We start from the raw sequence: 13,617 nt of genomic DNA on the forward strand, positions 1-13,617 counted from the left end.
GTTGGGCCGATTTTCACAAACTTAGTCCCAAATGATGTCTATAAAATTTCGTACGGATCGCTTATATGGGTCCGGAAATATAGACTAAGTCGTCCGGTCACATATGAAACTCCCATATAAGCCAAAATTCTATTTCTTTTTCAAAGGGGGGACCCCATGAAATTTCAGAAATCGAATTCGTATTTTTGATGCCAAACATCTTTAAAATGCATGAAACGTCGAGATTTTATGTTATCTCGAAAATTTTTTTTTATAAAAATCGACTTTTTGGGACTTTGCCGATTTCGCACCTTTTTTCAGTTCAATATTACCGTGGCTGTTTTTTCTTTTTCAAAACTTTAGAACTCGAATAATGATTTATTTTCCTGTATATAGTTGTCATGTGATGTATAATAATAAAATGTAATATATGCTTTTAAAATTTTTTAATGAATATAAACAACGCACACATTCTCGTGATTCATGATTGAGAAAGGCAAAATTGCACCGCTAGGTGGATTAAAATAGGTTTTTTCCATATTGTGACAAATGTCAAAGTAAACTCAGTGCCAAATTTCATATCATTTGGACAATTTCAGACCCCCGCATTCCGTTACCGGCAACCAATCTGTATACATTTTGTTCCTGAGAATTTTCCACGTTCAACAAGGTACTTTTAATAAAAATTGATTGAAGAACAATAGAGATATATGCACAAGAAAATTAGTAAATTTGATATGAATGACAAAATTCCCCAGAACCCCAACTTCTCGTATTCTGACAAAGGTCGCAAAGGTCTTGTTCGATTTCTGAGATTTTGCAAAATGCATGATTTGCAGCATAGAGCAGAATGGTTATTAAGAATAAGCCATTTTTTGGACAAAATTCCCCAAAAATTCCAGCTTCCCCTATCTTTTGGGAAACGAAGATATTTTCATTACAAGGCTAAGATTTTTTTCTTTAAAAAACGGCATAATTTATAACTTTCCGAGTGCTACTTCAAGAGATAAAGCATTCAATCTATTTTTCCTCGTATTTTCCCATAGTGCCCATGACAAAAACTTCAAGCGAAGTGAGCGGAGCCTAAAAGACTGGTTCGACATTAAAAGTAGATGTTTTTGCTTCCAATTCAAACACGTGTACTATCCGACAACGTTTTCTACGATAAAATCTGATATAATCGAAATTCAGCTATTGGTATATTTTTTTAAATTCTCATGGCATACTGATTTCTAACTGAAGAAATTACAGATCTGCGCCATGTCGGTTTCACAACTCTGTCGAAAGCCTCCTGTCTATTGCTGGGGTAACGAAACCGTCTCTACGGGAACCAAACCCAAGATGAGCAAGTTGGTGCAAAAAGCCCCGTTATCGAAGCATCTTCCAGCTCGCCTATCCAACCGCTTATGAAGATCCAGCCGTCAAAAAGAGAAAAACTCCAGGAATAGTGGTACAGATAAATTTGTAATCGAAATCGAAAGCCAACTTCTAAAATCAGCGAGCATTACCCGAACCATGTTTCGATTTCGCTATAATTTCATCAGCAATCAAAACTTATGTGCTTGCGGGACATCACTCAGGGCCAATCGTTTGTTTGAAAAACACAGTTTTGTTCTCTTTTGGAGTAGGCTCATCTAGTCCGTTTGGTAGATAATGTTGAGACAAAATCGAAACGCTACCCGAATAGAAATTTACAGTAACAAAACCATGATTTTCATTGTGACAGTACAGTGATTTTACAATAATTTACAGTAACTTCTAATGTTATGCTACAATACAAAAACAATAAACTTTAACGTTTCTACAGTAGATTTCACTGTAAAATCGACTTTTACAGTAAAAAAGAGGGATGGTTACGTATCTTAACATTTAAAAACCTGTTTTAATCCACCTAGAGGTGCAATTGTGCCTTTCTCATTTCTCCAAACTATGATTTAATAGCTGGTTCGTACAATATAACTTTATGGAAATGTCTTTCATTCTTATTACACTTGGTAAGTATATATAAGAGCACCTTTTTGCATTCATCGCGGTATCGGTTTGAATCGGAGTTTTCTATGTGATCGACCTCCACAACCCGTAACTCCGGTGCTGGAAGTCGGATGGAGATGGAATTTAATATCAGTTTCTGGGGACGCAACACCTTTCATTTGAGACTAAGTTGAGCAAATCTAGCCATTTTCGAGAAACCAATATAACCGTTATTCTGACTTTGGATGCTTCCGGATCCGTCGATGGTGGCCAGTGTGGTCAAAGAGACTTTGAATGACTATTGGGGACCTAGATCTACAAATTCAACAGTTGTGTTTACATTTTGGAAAAAAAATCACCTTTTTACATTCATCGCAGAATTCGTTAGAATCGGGATTTGCTGCGTGATCGTACGTATCACCCAGTAATTCAGGAACCAGAACTCGGATCCACACAAAATTCAACAGCAGCTGATGGACCTTTCATTTAAAATCAAGTTTGTCAAAATCGGTTCAGAAAATTCCGAGAAACTGATTTGGAAAAATCAACAAATTTTGTTTTGTAACCATACTCTTCAACTCGTAATTCGGAACAAGATGTCGGTTGAAAATGAAATTCAATAGCAACCTATGGGAATATTATACCTTTCATTTGAATCTTAGTTTGTAAAAATCGGTTCAGCCATCTCCGAGTAACCGATGTGGACATTTTGTTAACAAATCCGCACATACACACATACACATACACACATACATACATACACACATACATACACACAGATATTTTGCGATCTCTGCGAACTGAGTCGAATGTTATATGAGACTCGGCCCTCCGGGCCTCGGTTAGAAAGTCGGTTTTTGGAGCAATTGCAATACCTTTCTATTGAGAAAGGCAAAAATTTCACCGTTTTACATTCATCGCAGAATTCGTTAGAATCAAGATTTGCTGCGTGATCGTACGTATCACCCTGTAATTCAGGAACCAGAACTCGGATCCACACAAAATTCAACAGCAGCTGATGGACCTTCCATTTAAAATCAAGTTTATCAAAATCGGTTCAGAAAATTCCGAGAAACCGATGTGGACAAATCAACAAATTTTGTTTTGTAACCATACTCTTTAACTCGTAATCCGGGACAAGATGTCGGTTGAAAATCAAATTCAATAGCAACCTATGAGAATAGTATACCTTTCATTTGAATCTTAGTTTGTAAAAATCGGTTCAGCCATCTCCAAAAAACCGATGTGGACATTTTGTTAACAAATCCGCACATACACACATACATACATACATACATACATACATACATACATACATACATACATACATACATACACACATACATACACACAGATATTTTGCGATCTCGATCTCGATTCTGCGAACTGAGTCGAATGTTATATGAGACTCGGCCCTCCGGGCCTCGGTTAGAAAATCGGTTTTTGGAGCAATTGCGTAACCTTTCTATATGAGAAAGGCAAAAGAATAATATTTAATTAGCTTAATAAGTATGAGTTCAATGTTATCTTCATGTGATTATAATTTGCAAAGGTTGGTGGAATGCGTTTGAACGTGTAGGGAATGGAGGTTTAGTAGAGTGGGTGTGGAGGATGCGTCAGAAATCCTTCATCTTATTTCGGTATACGGGGTGGATGAAGGAAATCTGGGCGTGAGGGTGATCCAAGAAGAGGGGAGTGATGAAGGAGGGACGTGTAAGGGCAAGGTGGGGAGGAGGGGGGGAAGGGGCGGCTACGCAATACTCAACTGCATATTTTGCCTTCCATTTGAGACTTGGTTTGAGAAAACCGGTGCAGTCATCACCGAAGAATCGATGTGACTTTAATTGTGGAATATGCCCGGAATTCCGGACTTCCGGAATCGTCGATAGTGGACAATATATTCAAAGAATGTTTGATTGGCAATCAGTGATCTAGATCTACGATTAGAAGTAATTTGGTGACCATTTCAATAGTTTTTAGCCTCTGAGGTATTACGATTGTACCGTTTTATATGGGAAATTCCAGTGTATCCTTACTAACACCCCTGTAACTCCGGAAGCAAGAGTCAGAACAGAATGAAATTCAGCAGCAGTCAATGGCATTACTGTATCTTTCATTTGAAATCAAGTTTGTAAAAATCGGTAGAGAATTCGTTGTGGAATGGGTGTGATATTAGCTTAGGAACTTGGCGGGTTCCCCGGGGGCGTCATGAACCGTCATAGGTGGCCAATGTGGTCAAAGCTGCTTTGATTGATCATTAGTGATCCAGACCCGCAAACTAGAGTAATGTTACATCAATTTTAATATGTTTTACATCATTTGAACATTATGGTGGTACCAGTTTATATGGGAATTTGCTGTGTGACCGCACTCTTCAACCCGTAACTCCGGAACCGGAAGTCGGATCAACTAAAAATTCAATAGCAGCTTATGGGAGCGTTATACCTTTCAGATGAAACTAAGTTTGCGAAAATCGGTTCAGCCATCTCTGAGAAAATTGTGTGAGTTTAAATGACACACACACATACACACACACACACACATACATACACACACACAGACATTTGCCGATCTCGACGAACTGAATCGAATGGTGTATGATACTCGGCCCTCCGGGCCTCGGTTAAAAAGTCGATTTTTACAGTGATTGCATAGCCTTTCTTTATATGAGAAAGGCAAAAATCGATTTTTTACCATGCATTTTTTTCTCGAAAACAGTAAAATGTTAAAACAGTAATAACTATAATATCTATTGTTTTATGATTTTTTGTAGGGTGAATGCTATTGTAAAATTCTATCCGTGTTATCACTGGCTTACTAAAAAAAGTGATAAATGCATATTCACAACACAGCCTGCTATCCCTGCTCTCACTATTTTTTTACGGATCATTAAACTTCAAAAGTTCGCTTGCCTAATCTTCTAATTCTCATGCACACTATTCAACTTTCCAGCTACATAATGGTAAATGTATGGAAGCAGCAGTTGGTTTTTGTCGTTGCGCGTTATGACGAACACTCAGTGAAATATATTTTTGGCAATATTCGTCACTAGTTCACAAGATTCAGCTGCAGGCACGTAGCCAGAGGGGGGGCTAGGGGGCTAAAGCCCCCCCCGAAACTTTTCAAAAATAAATTTAAGAAGCAACATGTTTTTCGGTAACTCGTAAAAAAATTGTATCTTGTTTGGTTTCAACAAATTAATGGGAGAATGGTGAGGAAGATTGCTATTTCGAGCCACCGAAGACATCGGTCACGATATCTACTCAGTATGCCGAGTCTGATAACACACTTCCTTTCATATTGTGTGACTCGTCGGAAGAACAAAAGAAACTGTTACTTTAATTCTTGCTGGGGTGATCCGTCGGATGATTGAATCGTAGAAGCAAGAAGTGGTGCTCCAGCCAAACGTGGAGGCTATTGACTTCTGGAATTTTTGCATAACCGAATTTCATGATGGGGAATATTTGCTGAAGGTGAAAATAGAGGTTATGCTTACGAACATCGCCTTTAACGAGTTCTACCTTGTCAGGCATTCAGTACTTATGTTACTCAACAAATTAGCCTAGGCGAAACCAGTCATTTTGCAACTTGTAATACGTGGTTGATTCTCATATATATGGATGATGAGAAAATCAATGTTCGTCTACAAGATCTGATACTTCTTACTTGAACCGCGGGCGAACGACCAGGAGGTTAAAGCCCCAATAAACAAACTTAACTTCTTTGAACCGTGGCTATTAAAAGATTCCTGTCACATTTGGAAAAAATGTAATTTATTATAAAGGACTCATCTAGGAATTAGACGGGTAGGGTCAGCTAGGATTTCGTCCTAGCTGACCCTGCACGCACAAAACGCAATGCGATAATATCATCATACACGTTACATCTTTGCACATCCATAGTCTCCAATACGATTACCTGAAAAACAAACAATTGCCAAATTTGTGGCTGCTGTTCATATAATATTGACGGCAAAAACTGCGTCTAGTATCTCAAAATTAACAGTCAGCATCATCATTGAGGAAGTCGACACTGGTGGCCCGTAAGGGGACAAAACAAAAATGAAATCAGATATTCGCGAACGGCCATGTCCATAGCAGTTACCACGATAATAATACGGAAGTGTACAAGATTGATATGAACGACCACCAAGACGCGGTTGGTTATGAAAAATATTTCTCGATCAGTAAACAGGTCAATCGCACGAGATCTGTTGGACAACCATTAGCGTTTTATCATTTTCATTGTTTACATCGTGGAAATATATTAAAGACTCAAGGCTTCATTTAGCTAATGCATTGAACCGACTCAAGTAAACGAATTGTATAATAAAAAATTAGAAGTTTCATAGAAAACTGAGTACAAAAACTGTCCCAAAATTAACATTTATCGCTAGTAATGGTATCTAACAAAACTCATTTTATGCTAGATATTGGCCTGAATAAAGAAAGTTAGTTAAATCATACGCAAATTGAATTTCTGTAATAGATTAGAGCAATGTGCGCTTAATATAAACGTCAAGCATCTTCCAAACTGTTTTCTTACATTCTTTAGCTAAAAATAATTGACACGTATTTTTTGGTTTGGCTAAATATTATATTTTTTTCAAGTTATTCGCTTTTGAACTTTTGAAGTCTATAAAATTGAACATTTTTCAATCACTGATAACTCGGAAACGACTCGATATATGGAAAAAAATATTAAATAAAAAAGTTGCGTTTTCAAATAAGCTTACCAAAAAAATCACAATTTTTTTGTTATATAACTTATGAAATTTGCAACAAATTGAATTTTTTTAAGGCTGGATCAAATTTTTTATTTATTATTTTATTTAAGTATTAAAATCGTGTTAAAAAGATTGTGTAAAAATTTGGCAGTGGAATTCTTTGCGAGATATTACAATTATAAACATAAAACATGGCAATTTTACACTAAACGCCCAGCGAAAGGCCTGTTATAACTGAAATGTCTCGTAACACTTCGAGTTCCATTCTGAATTTTTCACATAATCTTCTTAATATAGATATGTAATCAAAATAAATTTGATTTCGGGGGACTTTAGAAAATATTTGCTTTTGACATGAGAATACCCCCAAAAAAGTCTTAAATTTGCAGAATGCGAGTCATTCCACGATTTACAACTATAATTTTAGTTCCCTTCAATTTTTTTGCACTCTTTAGCTGAAAATTATAGACACGATTTTTTTACTTTGGCTGAATTTGACTTTTTTTTTCAAGTTATGAGTTTTTGAACTTTATAAAGTACTAGCTAATACCCATCGCACGTTGATGCGACTTTCAACGAAATAGGAGGAAACCATAATTTGTTCCGAAGCGCCTTCTTGTAGGCAGATAATCCCCACCAATAGCACACAAACACGCTCCATAACAAATTCCTACTATGCATAAATTTTTACGGCAATTGGTTAAGCCGTTTGGGAGTCCATAAATCACATACATACAAATATCGACTTTTAATAATATAGTGATTTTTTAAAGTTTTATAAATTTAATAGAATTGGACATTTTTCATTGCCTCATAACTGAGAAACTATTAGATTTCTGGAAAAAAGCATTAAATAATAAAAGCTGCGTTTTCAGAAGATCTCGGCGGATTTTTTTTTGTAATATTTGTTTTTGTTAAATAATTTATGTATTATGCAAATATTAGTAACAAATTTTTTTCAGGGTGGAGCCAAAAAAATCTTTTTAGCTTTTTCAAATAATTTATAATTATATCGAGAAGATTGTGTACAAATTTCAGAAAGAAATTCGAAGTATTTTACGAGATATTTCAATTACAATAGGCCTATCACTAGGCGTTTGGTGTAAAATTGCCTTGTTTTAAGTTTATAATTGTAATATCTCGCAAAGTATTTTGATATCCACTCCCAAATTTTTGCACAATTATTTTAACATGATTTTTAATATTTAAAGAAAATAATAAGTAAAAAATTGGTCCAACTTTAAAAAATTCAATTTGTTTCAAACAATTGCAAATTTCATAAGTTATATAACAAAAAGAAATTGCTATTTTTTCAGTAAGCTCACAACTTTTTCATTTAATATTTTTTTCCATATATCGAATCGTTTCCGAGTTATAAGTGATTGAAAAATGTTCAATGTTATAAACTTCAAAAGTTCAAAAACTAATAACTTGAAAAAAAAATCATATTTAGCCAAAATAAAAAATACGTGTCAATTACTTTAACTAATGAATGCAAGAAAAAAAAATGGAAGGAATTCAAATTTTGATTGTAAATCAGACGTGGAATGACCCATATATTTTGATCCTATTGATCACCAAAGATCCTCCTTCCTAACTGGGGTATGCCAAAAAATTATGTTAGCATGATGCATTAGAACTGGTAATAGTTACAGGACGCCAGATCAAGAAAATAGAAGTTGAACCATCTACAATTCGTTTGCTAAATCAGAAGATTTTGTGCAAATTTCGACATTCTCTTCGATCGAACATTTTATGGATATTTTTCTACTCATTTCGATTTAGCGTCATCTACACCTTTTAAACGTGTAGCTTAGAACACCTTGCGTTTTCCAGCACTGTCAAGGATTGTCATATTCGGTTAGCGCATAAATACTGAGAACTCTAGAATATCCATTGTTGCAACGAGAGTAAATTGTAACTTGTAAATAAAAATAAATAATAAAAATCAAATTAAACATCAATAATTCGTTGATGTACTATAGCCTTTCTTGTGACAAAGAACATGGATTGTCTTAGATTTGGCTTTGTTTTCATTGAGAACTTTTCAAAATTTCGTTTAGTTTCTAGTGACAATATGAAGTAATTAGAACTAAAAGCTTTATGCAGGAGCGGGTAAAGCGTAGTTGGTAAATTGATTACCTTTTACGCAGCTCATCACGGTTCGTTCATCAATCCCGCACATGTAGGGTTAGAAATTTTTCTAAAGAAATTTTCTAACCCAAAAAGAGGCGAATAACCATAAGGTTAAAACCTGTATAATCGAAATAAAAAAGCTTTATACAATAATTTTTTAAGCCCCTCCCGAAATAAACTCCTGGCTACGGGCCTGTTCAGCTGTACAAAAGCCGGAAAAATGAAGCTGAGGTCCGCGAGATATATATGTGTATGTAAGACGTAGCAAGAGGTGGAAAATTGAGATTTTGTGTGCGATTGACAAACATTTAATAATGGGCACAATCTAATTTAATATCTTATTGGATGCTATTCCGACTACTATTTATGAGTGTTGCAAAAATAACTTAGGGTGAAATGCACTCAAAGGCTGTTTATGGCACAGATACAACAAGAACCTTTCTTCTTGAGTGACATAATCTACTATCACTGAGAATTGTCCACTCCAATGAAAGATACCGAGAGTATCACTTTAACGTGATTCTCATTTCAAAAAACACGTGAGTGCGCCAACACTCCCGGCAAATTCAATTGACTGCAATGATCTTTCCTCACGTACACTCTCGACAAAAATCCTAGTCATGCTTCAAGTGGAAAGAAATAGCGAAGTTGATAAACAACTAGACGTGATATATGCGATTGTCTTCTTATCAGCAGTCCTATCAGTGTGTGTGTTTGTATTTGCAATGTGCAAACCATAAATTTAGGGTATCCTCCCCCCTATTCAGTAGGAACAAGCCGAATCTAGTAATTTCGCTATTTGGTACACATTAGGCCACTCCACCCTGTCTTTTCTAACACCGACAAGTGCGACAGCGCTTCCCAGCCTACTTCGATGTCCGCACGCTCGACCAATGTTGATACGAAATGCTGTTCTTAGCTCTTCTCCGCGAAATCATCCAATTCGCGTTCTATCGTCACCGGGAAAGTCGTCCCCTGCGTGTTAGTCTTTCGCTGATTAGCTTGGCGTTATCACGCCAACACCCAGTGTACTTTATTTCGAGTTTTTGTTTCTCTATTCGTAATCAATCAACTAATTAAGTAAACTAACAAGTGTACGCGATATGGTTTGGACACGCCCTGCGGATGTACCCTATCCGTCGGTTTGGCACACCTTCAAGGCCAAAGCCCTGGACAGTGATGAGCTGGTGTCGTACGTGGTTCAGGATCTGCCCGAGGATCGGTTCGTGGACGGCATCAACCACATGCTGGGGATCTTCATCTACGATGAACCGATGTGTCGGGCGAAAAGTGAATATTCTGGGGGTGATAGAGTCGTTTGAAACGATGGATGGCAATACCCTAATATTTTTATGAATGGGAATGGTAATTTTTGATTATGAACTAAATTGAAGAGATTTGCAATTCAAATTGGTAGTCGTTTTTGTTATCAAAGTGGCGCTTTATCAGCTGCGATGGACTGATTACACCCATGTTTGAATGAGTGTAAATTGTGTTACACCGATGAGAAGTGTTGTTGACACGTGATGAACAGACCGGCGAATAAACAAATAGAAACCACCTGTTTGTTTTAGTCAAATAAACTGGATGGTTACTGATACTGCAGGGTATTTCTATGATAATATTTCAGTATAGACCAGAATGTTCAAATGGTCTCCAAATAGTTGACAGTTTATTCAAACAAGTTGAAGAATAGGAAATAATTTTCTTTGATGATTAGACCAGGCTGTCAAACATGTGACTTCTTATCAAGTAGGTGAAACAAAACTGTTCGTAATAATAAATCAAAACCCTCTGCTGGGAATATGATTGTTACCGTTTCAATTCCACTTTAAACACTTTAATCCACGCTGCTGAATATACCCCAAGGAATTTGATTTTTATGAAATACTATTGCTTGCAAATCAGAAATAACAATAACAACCAATCAGTGTTTTATCTTGGTCAGATGGCATTACTTTTGGGTTGACTACCAAGAATCGCTATAGATTAGCTTCGCAACTTTTTGAAACAATCTGAAACCGCTCAAGCATAACTCAATCACCTCGCGCACCAAAATCTCCAACTAGCATCCGTCTTTCAGTATACACAAATCTAGTTCAGTGCTCCCGTGCTTCAGAAATACCTACAGAAGAATGTTGTCAGATGCCTTAGTGATAGAAACGCATCCCGCATATTCGAAATATGACAACTGTGCGTGTGAATAGGCCACGTACCTTGAAACCGAAAACATCTTACCATGAGCATTTCAGTCGTATCAACACAAGCAGAAAAAAAAAATTAATCGCTGATGCCTTTTCCCTTTTCAACCATTCCAGAGCTTGCCGATGAACAAGCAAGCGTCGACGACATTCGTGACATGTGGCGAGAAGTGGTCAAACAGCGGCTAGCCTTGGTTTGCTTCCGGGAAGGATCGGACGAAATAGTTGGCCTTAACATGACGTTCGCCTCTTGCGTGGACGATAGAAAGGATTATGTGGTAAGTTACCTTTATCCAAATCATCGACACCATCTCTAGTCTAGATATGAAATCTCTTTTTCAGATACACGGTGACCGCTGGCGCGATGTCCACGATGCGGTGATGTTTTTCACCGAACAGAGCCGAGTGCACGAAAGTTTCCACGTTGACGCGTACCTGTCCGCGATGGGTCTGTCCGTTTCGCCCAAGTACCGTGGCCGGGGAATTGCAACGGAAATCTTACGCGCCCGGATTCCATTATGTCGAGCGGTTGGGTTGAAGGTTACCTCGACAGTTTTCACTGCACCCGGGTCGCAAGCTCCCGCGGTTAAGGTTGGTTTCAAGGACACCTTTGTGATGGCGTACGACGAACTGGCGAAGATGGAGCCGCGGTTTGAGTTTCCCGATATTCAGGGTAGATGCTGTAAGAGTATGACGCTGAGGATTGATTAGCGCACGTGTACTGAACGGAGTAGGCGTTGCGAATGATTTTTTTTTAATAAATAATGCGTAAAGTATTCTGCAGTATGGCAGATCGCTTTTTTGAACGAATGTGTTCTTGAATTTTCTATGAAGACAAAAAAATTAAGCGGAAGTCAGATTCGAATATGTGATCCGTCGTAATTCAGAATAAAGCGTTTCTTCTAACTAGCGAATCATAACTAAACCAGTGCCAAAAAACAGAATAAGTAACTTTATCAAGTGTTATTATAAATGACTGAACAGTCTTAGGTATGAGAAATGGAAGCCTCATAAATCAAACTAATAGAAGAAAAAGAAAGCAATACAGGTAGCTGTAGTTATAAAAATTTACTACTTAGAATCTGTCTCCATGATGGGATGAAGCCGTTTTTGCGCAATTTTGATTCATTGAATATGATTGACAACACAAAAAGTGTAATTTCGATGCACGGAATTAACCCCGGTGTGATCGACCGAAAGCTCATATTATCAGTGCACCGCCTCACCGAACCGACTTGATGAAACCGTACGACCAAATCAAATAGAAAAAAACCACCAAGCTTACAACGAAAAACCGAGCATAGACCATTCGTACCATGACTCTCAGACAGTTCGGGTGTTTTTTTTTATCTAGGTGTGGTTGCTCTTTGTCTCGGTTTCGCTTTGTGTTTTTCCATGGCCACATTCCTCAGCCTTTTGTTCGCGTAGTGAGCATTAAACAGTAGTCAGTTCTATAAGCCGGATTGATGCATCGTGGGATACCAATTTAAAGATAAGTGATCCTTAACTTTCGCGACCCATGCGTTGATGCTGTCAATGGTGAACTCCTAAGGCTCCCTCCGACCCAAAAAAAATTTCCCTTGTGGTCTTCCTCGGTCCAAAACAAAATCGCCAAATTTCTTACAGATTTCGAAAGGCCTGACAGAACGATTCTCTGTGGTGACCGAAATATCAAAGGTCCATTCAGACAAGGTCAGGGTCGTATTGACTAAATCAAAGCAGGTAAATGATATTGATTGCTGCGAACATTTCACGCGGAACTATTATGTGTATATTCCAGCGGTGAGGGTAGAGATTAAAGGTGTCGTCAACGATGATAGATTGACATGCGACGATCTGCTGCAGTATGGGGTTGGCTATTTTAGAAACCTCTTACTGCAGCCGGTGAACATACTCGATTACAAGCGTTTGCATTCAGTATTAGTCGCAGAAGATGGGACAAAGAGTGCTCAGACGTATACGCAGAGAAGGGCTGTTGCGTATATGACGGGTCATCCGCTAGCTATCGACAGTACGCGATGTTAGAAACGCTATTTAAGAGTTTGATGAAAACCAAGGAACGTGGTTACTGACACCGGTTCGTTTATGGATTAACGCGAGATACATCGATGAGCATTCCTTGGGACACGGGCCGACGTATACGAAATCGAAGGGCCAGACAGAATAAAATTCAACTTGCTGAAGAGCCTGTCAAACTCTGCCAAAAGACGCTTGTTGAATTTAATTAGTAAGTTTCTTGTGGGTGACATTGTCCCACACAATTGGAGACAAGCGAAAGTCATCGCCAGCCAAAAATCAGGAAAACCAGTCTCCGATCACAACTCGTATCGACCGATTGAAATGCTCTTCTGTACCTGAAAGCTGTGCATGAAATGATCCTGTTCTCGACAATTGGGTCGAAGCAAATGGCTTACTGTATGATACACAATTTGGCTTCCGCAATGGTAAAGGTACGAATGATTACCTTGCATTGTTCTCAACATAAATTAAAATGGCCTATGCTAACAAAGAGCAGATGGCATCAGTGCTCTTGGATATTAAGGGGAGCTTTTGATTCAGATTCTATTAGCATTCTTTCAAAGAAGCTACACCAGCGTGGTCTTT

The 13,617-nt window shown here is 37.7% G+C and overlaps 1 protein-coding gene across 1 annotated transcript; it reads left to right on the plus strand.

Moving 5' to 3' along the window:
* The first annotated feature begins 9,720 nt into the window (after positions 1-9,720).
* LOC131694576 (uncharacterized) lies at positions 9,721-12,013 on the plus strand. Its single transcript, XM_058983050.1, has 3 exons — positions 9,721-10,102; positions 11,131-11,291; positions 11,356-12,013. Exons 1-3 carry the CDS (start codon positions 9,916-9,918, stop codon positions 11,722-11,724), a joined length of 717 nt encoding a protein of 238 aa, XP_058839033.1. The 5' UTR covers positions 9,721-9,915; the 3' UTR covers positions 11,725-12,013.
* Positions 12,014-13,617: the final 1,604 nt, after the last annotated feature.

This window comes from Topomyia yanbarensis, unplaced genomic scaffold (genome assembly GCF_030247195.1).
Source record: "Topomyia yanbarensis strain Yona2022 unplaced genomic scaffold, ASM3024719v1 HiC_scaffold_10, whole genome shotgun sequence".
Classification (NCBI taxonomy): Eukaryota; Metazoa; Arthropoda; class Insecta; order Diptera; family Culicidae; genus Topomyia; species Topomyia yanbarensis.

Bases quoted from the DNA above. Each gene is read 5' to 3' on its own strand.
- LOC131694576 (XM_058983050.1), top strand. From the start codon at position 9,916: ATGGTTTGGACACGCCCTGCGGATGTACCCTATCCGTCGGTTTGGCAC. The intron at 10,103-11,130 runs GTGAATATTCTG...CAACCATTCCAG, and splicing joins ACCGATGTGTCGGGCGAAAA to AGCTTGCCGATGAACAAGCA. The intron at 11,292-11,355 runs GTAAGTTACCTT...TCTCTTTTTCAG, and splicing joins ACGATAGAAAGGATTATGTG to ATACACGGTGACCGCTGGCG.